This window comes from Leptosomus discolor, chromosome 14 (assembly GCF_034619465.1).
Source record: "Leptosomus discolor isolate bLepDis1 chromosome 14, bLepDis1.hap2, whole genome shotgun sequence".
Lineage (NCBI taxonomy): Eukaryota > Metazoa > Chordata > Aves > Leptosomiformes > Leptosomidae > Leptosomus > Leptosomus discolor.
In genome coordinates, this window is record NC_141404.1 from 16,187,538 (window position 1) to 16,198,276 (window position 10,739).

General features: G+C 45.2%; 1 protein-coding gene across 4 annotated transcripts in view; it reads right to left on the reverse strand.

Moving 5' to 3' along the window:
• IFT38 (intraflagellar transport 38) overlaps positions 1 to 6,807 on the reverse strand; it is a 69,179-nt gene extending 62,372 nt beyond the window's left edge. For all 4 annotated transcript variants that reach the window (XM_086473174.1, XM_086473176.1, XM_086473173.1 and 1 more), the window contains exons 1-3: positions 6,786 to 6,807; positions 6,336 to 6,447; positions 4,014 to 4,098 (exon numbers count right to left, since the gene is read on the reverse strand). In XM_086473174.1, coding sequence (XP_086329300.1) covers positions 4,014 to 4,098; positions 6,336 to 6,447; positions 6,786 to 6,807 — 219 coding nt within the window. The remainder of the gene's footprint in view (positions 1 to 4,013; positions 4,099 to 6,335; positions 6,448 to 6,785) is intronic.
• Positions 6,808 to 10,739: the final 3,932 nt, after the last annotated feature.

A 10,739-nucleotide genomic window follows, 5' to 3' on the forward strand; every position in this document is an offset into this window, starting at 1 on the left:
AAGAACAAAATTCTCATTTACCTCTTCACACTTCACTCAAAAGCTCTGTTTGGGAGCACCATGCTCTCCTTTACAGAAATAAATCTTCCTGTTTGGAAACAAGTTTGCCTCACCAGATGACTGATGTTTCTAAAAGAAATTTTTCTGAAACATGTGCGCTTTCTGCATGTCAGAACATTTGCAGCTAATTGCTAGAATGAAAAACCCCAAACTATCCATTAATTCTTCCCTGCATGAAGATCAGCAAAAACCCTGTGCACCACTTAAATTCAAATTAAGTTTAAGTGGAATGTAAGTGCTGCCCAGGTCTTGTGATGATGCTGCAGAGAAGTACGTTTCACCCTTAATGAGTTACAAGAATAAGATCAATTATCCTAATTTAACTTTCTTCTCCTTCAGCAGTACCTTCAGAGTATTTTATTGTTTCTCTCAAATTTTTCCTTGCTACAATATTAGTGATTTTATTCCCTCATCTTCCATCTCTGAAAAGTACAGGCATACCAGTAAGGAAAAAAAAACATTAAAAACTATAATATTATCTTTTTATACTTCAAAATAATAAAGGGGGAAAAAAAGCATAATAGAAATGATACATCTGTCACAGAAAGGACAGAAATGTTGTTCTTGAAATTCCTGACAAGGTTATACTACAAAGAAATAGCCACAAGGAGCCAACACGAAACTTCAGGTAAAACTTTGAGGCAAGTTACCTGATGGTATGACTGAAAAAGCAAACAAACAAAAAAATCAATCACCGGTTATGAATACAAAAACCAAGCATCCAAGCATCCAAACATCATCTTTCCAGTATCTTTTTACAATGAAGCTTCTGCTGAAACGTCTCTCCTTTGGGAATCATGTGTGGCAGGAAAAATCTATCCACGATTCACTCATGGTACTATACAACTCTGGCATTACAGTGTTACCATGAGCAATTCACACCCCGCAGGCTCTGACAGCGCAAGACCTTCAACCTGCAGTGAAAGACTCAGACAGTAAAACGGTTGGTACGAGTCTCGCCTGCTCTGCACTGCGCTTCACTGAATAACCGACTGCAGGAAAATTTCCTGCAAAACTAGAGAGCAAGGACCACATCTCAAACCAAGGGTTTAGCCTCAGCTCCTCAAAGAACAGAGGAAACAATGCACACAGTTGTTGGCCCGTGTTTCTTTGTATCCTCCTGTCAGACCCCGTGACTTTACAATCAGACTGCCACTTCCAAGAAACGTTTACCTCTCCCATCCCAAAATCTCAACCCAGCCGAGGAAACAGACTCTACATCTGCTTCCTGCCGGCAGGACCTCAGCTGAAAACTGGACTCAGAACTTCCAGAACGGGTTACTGATGTTGTACACCCGGAGCTGGGGGAATAGGAGACTTACGGTACAAAAAACCCTAATTGCTTTTGAACATTGTGACCAGCCTGGCCTCAAATGAGCCAACACACAAAGTGGAAAGCCAGACTTGTTCTTCCTTCCCTTTCAGTAGAAGGAATCTAAAAAAACTGATCGTAGAAACAGTAGGTACTAAATTTTGAGAGAAGCTGGCCATTAAATTGACAGAATCCGTTACAGAATCCCCTACACAAAGACGACATGCACCACATCATAAAGGATGCTGTTAAAGACGGGAATTCCAATTTCAGTTCCATTCAATCCCAAGAAAGAAAAATCAATGTCTAATAAAAGGGGGGAAAAAATGTTTTTTCACTCAAAGACTACTTAAAAACAGGAAAAAATACACAGACAGGTACAGATATTTTTCAGAGCGGTATAACGGCACTGCTTACTCGAGAAGGTAACTTCATGTTTGGGAGGCTTGAGACAGTCATCTATTTTATAGCAACTCTAAATAGTTTTAAAGTATCATTAAAAATCACCTCCACCTATTCTGAAGATCAGATTATCACAATGCAATAGAAATGAGAACTAGAAGTATACCGCAAGAATGGCACCAACAGCCAGAAAGGCTGCTTTCCTTTAAAATCTGCTTTATTATTATCATAGAGCCAAATTTTGACAGTGTGATGAAAATGCAAAAACAGCCCAGGGACGAACCAGAACTCCCAGCTGAGTGCTCCAGCCATTCAGTTGCAGAGTCATGGTCTTTAGCCCATCTAGCCCAAACATTCTGCAATCGTTTCTGTACAATGGCACATTCTTGATAGGAAGAAGGAGGATTTCTCTCATCTTCCTGTCTTGTTTAATACTTGGGATAGTCTCCTTGGTACCGAAGTAGTGGCCCTAAATCTCTGCAGGTTGAAGTGGGAACTGAACACCACTTGCTGGAAAGCACTCAGGCAGATTATTAGCAGACACGGCACCAACTGCCTCTCCCATCACTTTTTTAAAAACAAATACCTCTGCCTTTTGCAAAAAAGTTTGGTTCTTTGGTTTGCTAAGGACGTTTTCATGACTGCATTTCTATGGGACTAAACTCACCAGAGGCTTTTTGCTTCACTCTACCTCAAATTTGGATGCAAGCGGGCTCGAGTAGGAGCCATCCAGACTAGGGCAGTTCTAGGTGGGCAAGTGATTAGAAAACCATGTAAGACAACTCTGCAGACGCTTCAGGAGCTTTGGGGTCTGAAAAGGAGACATTTGGTAAGTTCTCAAACTACCAGGGACACAGAGCAACACATAATTTGTGTACAGAACGAACACATCTTTACTCCTCGTTTAGCAGAGGAGAGCAATACTCTAGCTGTATTTCATGATGATTAATCTATCCTGATACTCTCTTCCGAGACAAATCTGCCCCCATCAAAGCTCATATCTCGCTGCGGATGCATAAAGCTATTAGGTACTGGAGAAGGTAACTGTGGGTTCCACGGACAGTGAATTACTAAGGAAATGTCTTCAAGATTTTCTCATTCTGAAAATGCTGAAAACCTACAATAATCCCCATATCATGTAATATTAACTGAGACTAAGTACAGAATGATTAAAGAAATTGCCATTAATTTCACTTTCTGAATCATATTATGTAACTCTTCAAAACCCTTGGGATTTCTTACATTCTGAAATCTGCTATTAAAAGGAAAATGCATGCATAACATTATTTCTGCTCCCATACTTGTCCTTTTAAAACATGCTTGAGTTGGACGGGGGAAATCCCTCCAAACAAAATAGATCTGTTCACTACATCTTATGGTGCTCCAGGGCTCAAAAGTGCATTCTGGTATGCACAGAAGCTCATCACGCTCTGAAGGTAGTAAAATTAAAAATTAAGAAAATTTACAGTGGACATCATCACAAATCAGAAGGGAAAAGCTTGCTTAGTTATAACGTCATTTTAAAATAATTTTTAAATGGATTTTTAAAATTAAAAAAATATTATAAGAAATTAAGCTTTTGTACTAGCATAAAGAATTCCATTGCTTCCAGACCCACCCGCAGCCCCATTAAGTGGTTTTCATCCGATCAAGACTGCTATGCAAGTACATCATCACAGCAAAGGCTCATGCTGCACCAAAGTAACAAGAATGATGTGAAGGACAACGGTATTTTATTCCATGAGACTAAATAAAGTTGACGGACGGCTCAATCTAGCAAGTGACCACAGGCTCATACAGCAGAATACCAGCACATGAGTCTACATCACAATGAAAACATCACAAGTTATGACTATTCAAGCACACAGAAGAATCAGGCACCCAAAGTTAGCACTAAATATGGTGGGATCTCTTCTGAACCCCTTCAAATGACACACCCACAGGTGTACCTTCCACTATTACTTCTTTATAACCATGAAGTGATAAGGATGAATGTGGTTTTAGCATTAGATGTTTAGATCCCAGTTCTGCAAAGAGATGGGTGTAACTACGTGATGTCAGTAACAGCCCGGCCCGTTCAAGTTTACAACAGCCCAAGACACACAGCACAGCCCAAGGATACGACACGTACTCAGCCACCCATCACAAGAGATCGTGAGGCGTTGACAGAGAAAGCATCCAAGCTGACATGGAACCAGTATGTCAGTGGGCTTAAGCATGACTCCTCAGGCAGACTTACCATGAACTGAGCCACTGCCTTAATGAAGAAAACCCGGTCCTGTTCTGTCTCCACATCAGGAGGAATATCAGTCTGAGGTTCATACCTGTGGAAAGAAGCACGCATAGATTCTGACAAGAAATACAGAGACTAGTTCATTTGTGAGGCAAAAATCAAACAAAAAAGCATGTACAAGACTGGAAAACAGATCTTTAGCTCCTACTGCAGACGGAGGTATCCAGACCCTGGAATGCACACAACTGCAAAAGCTGTAAAACCTGAGACACTTCTCCAGCAGGAACTGTCACTGTGGGGTCCTGAATCCATCTGTTCAGTCAGCTGCACAAAGGAGCAAACTTCAGCTGGCTGAATGAACCAAGTCCGTGAAATATTTCTTTTCAGAAGTCATTTACCACTTAAATCACAAGGTGTTGATATAAATCAAACTAAGCTTAATCATCCACAGTTGAAAACACCAGGCGTATGACTGAGTTAACAGGCCCAGTCTTTCCAGTGGTATGTTAAAATGACTTGTACTAGATTACTGTCATCGGTCAGAACAAAACCGGCCACCTTGTCCTTTCCAATGTTATGACACTTTTCCACACTCTCAAAATACACAAGAGAAGTTCACACTCGGGCATCATTTCAAACGTATTACTTTTAAAGGTAAATGAAACTTAGAAAAAAGCAAATTGAAAGATTGTGAAATGCTTTTATCACTAGTGAAATGCAGAAACTTCAGGAAGTCACCAGCCTACAGGAATCAGGGAAGAAGAGTGGTAAATTCCCAGTCTCACAAAAGGCTTTGAGATTTTCAGCATTCAGACCAGCAAAAAAGCATCTTTGCTTTCAAATCACATTGGAAATTACGAGAAGGCACGTGCCAAGTAGCCGCTCTGCTTGAAAGCATAACTGAAAAGCTTCCAGAAGCTGGAAAAGCTGCCTGCCCATGTCGAGTGTAATTCTGACCTGTAACAGAAAAGGATGCCAGCGGTCACTTGCTATTTGGCCTGAAAACGAAGCACTTCACTATGAAGCACAGGGTTCTCTGTAATCTTATAAGACAGAAGTTTAAGTTTTAAAAGTGTTCAGGTTCATTTAAATATTTTTAAAACAATATTTTTCATTTTCTTTCAACTGTTCTGTTATTTTACTGTTATTTATTTATTTACTGATTCACTTTTTTGCACATGAGAGCTGAAAACAAGCAGTGATTTAGAACCTCAGTGTAACAGCAGTATTTTCAAGAATATTTAGGTAACTTAATCCAAGTAATTTTGAATGGTCGTTAAGTATTTCCCTATTTTATTACAATTGCCACAGTATTCAGCAAATTTCTAATGGCTCAGTAATTAAACTTAATGGATACTCATTATGAATCCAGGCCAAAAAACCAGCAATCGGGCAAATGGGTCACTGTCATATTTTCAATTGTAATATTTCAGCCTGAAGGAGGGGAGATTTAGATTAGATATGAGGAAGAAATTCTTCACTACAAGGGCGGTGATACCCTGGCACAGGTTGCCCAGAGAAGCTGTGGCTGCCCCCTCCCTGGCAGTGCTCAAGGCCGGGCTGGATGTGGCTGGGGGCAACCTGGTCTGGTGGGAGGTGTCCCTGCCCATGGCAGGGGGGTGGGAACTGGATGATATTTAGGGTCCCTTCCGACACAAACCATTCGATGACTCTATGATTCTCCCTTACGAGTAGCTTAAAGAACAGTTTATTTTTTCACTTACATGGAAGAAAGTTTATATACAATTTGATTAGCACCTCAAGTTTCATAAATATTTAACCAAAGTCTCTCAATGACTTAAGTGGGTGTAAATTACAACTGGATAGTAGCAGGTTAGTACTGCATCATTTTATTTTTTTTAATCATGGCACAGATGCTAGACAATACCTCATGGAACCAATAACAATGGTAGCAATGAGGCAAGAACTAACTGTCATATAGTTCTCACTATATATCACCCTGCTTGGGGTACAAGCTCAGATATTGGCAGGATGGTAATGGAGTTTCTGGAGTACATGAAACAGATATGGCTACTTTCGAATAAGTATGTCCACTTTCAGGATGCAATCTCTGCAAGGACTGAGTCATCTATTTTCTACTTCAACTACTAAAACACTTTTTTTTTGTTGTTGTATAATTAAACTAAAATCCTGCAAACTTAACTACCACATTTTCTACCTGATATTTAGAAGAGCAGATCTCAAAGAATGACTAAATATCATTATGTTCCTTTTTGAACTTCTCACAGTTTCACACCAAAACATCAGCTCCAAGCACACCTATCGCATCCCGGCATCAGTCCCAACATTTGTCAGCCTGTCACCCACCTTTTCACTAGCCAGAGAAGCACTTCTGAAACAAGCCTGAAGTTTGGGCTATGGAAATTCTCCATAGAGATGAGTCGGGGATACCCCAGCGCCCTCATCATCTCAGTAAAATCTGAAAAACAAGCAAGAGCAGGGATACATACCATATTCACATACCCAGCACGGACACTACCAAGAACTACGGTCCCCACAGCATGCTGTTCATTTACCGTTAGATGTGCCCTGTTCAAAGTACTGTCATAAAAATTCCTGAACGGATTAATTTAAAAAAAATAATACCATTTCAACAGAAAACACGCCTGAGTGAAAACACACCGCTCGGCACCCAACGGGGCCGGGGCCGCTCCGCAGGCCCCAGCGAGCCGCGGCGGCCCGGGGGGCCGAGACCGGGGGCTGCTGCGTCCCTTCCCGTCCCGTCCCGTCCCCGCGCCCCTCAGCGAGGCTCCTCACTCCTGAGGTCGCGGAACGACATCGCCGGGGATCCCGGGGACCGCCGGTCTCCGCCTGCCGCCGCCGCCGCGCTAGGCCGCGCCGCCCGTCTCCATGGCGACTCCCCTACGGCGCAGCGCCCGGGCCAAACTCCCGCGGAAAGCGAAGGGCCACGGCGGCGGGGCAGGCCCTGGCTCTGCCCGGGACACCCTCTCACCGGCCGAAAGTGAGCGGCTCCGCGGGGCGCCGGGCCTCCCCGTTGCTCTGCAGGGCGGTGGAGCCCGCTGGCGAGATGGCTGCCCGCCGAGGTGCAGGCTGGCGCCGCTGCCCGGGCCGAACCTGGGACAACCACAGCTCCCTGCTGTGACACACCACCCCCCCGCCAGCGCTTTGCCTGGGGCGACAGCCAGCCGGGATGAGCCTGCCTTAGGTGTGTTGTTACGGAGCAGGGAGGGAGGGCTGATAGCCATCACCAGTTCTTCTCAGAGAAGCCCCTGTAGCACCGGTGCCATGTTAAACCGTGGCTGCTGTGGATTGAGAAGGCCGTGCTCCCCCACAGGACGGCACAACAGGCACCCGGGGTATGAAAACCCATGGCCTCCCCTCGCCTGAGTGGGCACAAACCCATCGCTGCCGCATCCTGGGGGGCTGCGTCCCCCTCTCTTGGTGCTGTTGGAGTCAGTGCATCCACTCCCACCTGCTCCGCGGACGAGGACTTGGATCTCTCCGAGGACAGGAGCGCGGCACACAGCTCTGTGCGGGTGCTGGAGCATCACAGGGCCGAGCTCAAGGGGGAGCAGAGGGTGAGGACCAGCAGGAAGGCAGGTGGGAACACTTTCCTCGCCACAGTCACACATTTCTGGTGGGCATCCAGGGTGCCACAGCCACGCAGACAGTGACCGCAGTATGTGGGGCACTCGCTGAAATGCACCAGAGTTCTCTGGCACAGCCCAGACTGCACATGGCTGCCTGGTGGCAGGGCCAGGCCCCTGTGCATTCATTGTCCATCCCCAGAGTTGCCCTTGGGAAACTGCTCCCGGGCCAACCAACATGGCTTCTTGCAACCTCTCAGCTCCTGTCCACAACTGACACTGACTGATCCTGTCAGCAGTTTCATAACAAACTTCTTAAAGGCTCTTGGTGTCCTGAGTTTGCCCCTGCAGACATAACCAACAGCAGCGTTCATGTTGATGCATCAAGTAAGAACAGTATGACAGCTTCTCCGCTAACACTTGGTGCCTTCAGATGTCCTAAAGGAACAGGAGCTCTGACCACGAGACTCTGCAGAAACACCGGACGGCACGTCTGCAGATCTTACTGACAGGGTCATCAATATCGCGGGGTGGAATGAGCTGAAAATAATCTAGATGTCAGGCTGATCTATGGACATTTCAGGACATTTTGCAGAGCGGTCCGCAGTTTTCCAGCTCTAGCTGCCCAAGCATATAGAAGACATGCACACATGGGCTCTATATTGAGCAATACCCCATCCACATGGCTGAAAAAGTAATTAAAAGCAAGGAAATAGCAATAAATCCTAGAAGGAATAAATATTGAAATGACAAAGTTACATTAGAGAATAGAAGACATGATTAGAGGCTGGGTTTCTTATGCCAGAAAGCCATGAGATAGCGAACCTGAAATAATTCACTAGTTCAAGAGTGCACCAGCCATCCAGTTACTTGGGCAGGGGACTGGAGAAAGAAGGAAATGTTTGTATGCTCTACTGCTGTGTTACGCTGACTGTCAGGCAAAAGGCAGGCGGGATGAAATATGTGGGGGAAAGTCAAAGCTGTAAAATAAATAAAATAAATTATTGGTGCACTGTTTACCTCAACTCTTCACTTTATATAAATATCATTCATATTTCTTTATTAATATTAACAGCACAAACATGTTGCTGGAGATGGAGTGGATGTAGCTTTGAACTAAATAGGGGCCGAAAGAGGAGCAAACTGCAGTCACATAACCAAGGCAGGAGCTCACACCACATCCGTAAGGGCTGAGCCTTTCTTTCTCCCTTCTGCCTTCCCATTTCTAGAAATCCACACCCAAATGAAAAAATGCTGCGCATGCCTACTTACTCCCCAGACACACGAACTAACCCCCATGGAAACAGCTCCCTATTCCACAACCCAGTTCACACTTTTGAGCAATGTTTTTTCTCCCCCTTCATCACTACAAAACCTGGAAATTTTGTTGGAAAGAAAATCTAAAATTTTGACGCAGGTTTCTGTGGCAATGGGTGAGCTGTCAGATGACATTGCAGGCTTCCGAGTACAGATGGTAACATCTTCACTGCACATCTGCAGTGCCTGGTCTCCATCCAAACCCTGATTTCATTTAGATGAAAGTTCACTTCTTTAGGGCTGTAGGAAGACACAGTTGCTGCTGGGGACCTGGTAGAGGTGTAGGAGGAACCCAGCCAGGCGTGGTAAACACCGCCAAGTGGTGTGCAAGTGTCCACCAGCACGGACTGCCACTCGGAAGGTGGCGACCCCACCTTGCAGCCTGAACCACTGGTGATAAGGAGTCAGCAGCCCCTGCAGTGAACGGCTTTGCTCTGAAGTGCAGTTGGGGATGGCAGAAGAGATCATGAGCAATTGCTGTTATTCAGCACCTCGTGGCAAAAATATCTTCCTCTGCCTGTTCCGTACACTGCACATGTGGGTTTTGGGGTTCCCCAAATCGCTACAGGGCTGACAAGCGCTGTGCATGCTGCGAGTGGGGCCAGGCAAACTCTTCCACACCCCAGGCTGTTCGCATCATCTCATCCTATTTACTGCTCCATTCTGATTTCAGGACTCTGCCAACCCCTTTTAGCCCCTCTCTCTTGCTCCCACCTATCCCCAAACACACCGCTGAAGTCAAGTCATCCTTTGGCTCATGAATCATCCATTAATCAAAGATTTCACCAAAAAAAACATTAACCTGGGCAGCTGAACATCATTGAGCCAGGCTACATGCTATCAGGTCCCTTTTGGCTGCTGCAGGTGTGCTTAGCACAGTGTACGTTTAAATAGTCCATCATTCCAATATCCCATCGGACACCCTGATGTCTCTGTGTCAACTCCCAGTTTGGCAAGAACAGTGCCCGGTGTCGCTGTGCACAGCCTCACGGTGCACTGGGAGAGCCTCAGTGTCCAGCCCAAGGCGGGAGAAAAGCTCTGCAGTCAAAGAGATATGGGAAAGACAGGGAAGGAGAAGCTATCTCACTGCAAGGATGGCCAGGCCTTGTAGCACCCCACCAGCCTCCTCTGCCTGCAAGAAAATCTCTTCTCTCTTCGAGGGGATAAACAACAATTTGGCCACATCTGCCCGTACAGAATCCCTGCCTCCATGTGTGCAGCTCAAACATGCAACCTCCACGTATGTTTGCTGCTGCTTCACCTCGTTATTGCCATTTTAGGATCAGCAAAGTAAATCTAATGATTTTGCCAGTTGAGACCCCTTTTCCTGTTGCACTCACCAAACACTCTTCACCTCTAAAACAGCATAATCGATCTTGCCATCAGAGTCTCCTGGCTGTCAGCCAGTGTTTTTTCATTTCTCCTCATCTCAGCAGGACTGGTTCTACCCTTCAGCAGCTGCTCCCCATCTCGGGCTGCACATGACCCCATCCCTTCAGGACACCACCACCACCCCCCACCCCCCAATATCCATCAGCTCTATTAATCTTTCCCTGTGTCAGTCCTTTCAGCCATCTGAACTCTTGTTGCCATCTTCCTGCAGATGGGGGCGGGGGGGCTGTTTGGCAATATATATATATTTTTTATTTTTTAGTGGTCTACTATTCTTTCCCAAGTTGCTTTTTTTTTGGCAGAGCTTGGTGTTAAAAGTTGCTATCGCATGCGTTTAAGTCAAACTCTCACATCCTTATGTTACAGTACCTGGCAGATTGGCCTAAAATATTTTTGTTTCTTCCAGTAGCAAGGAATTATGCTTCATGAAGAGTTGTTGTTTCATGCTATTCCC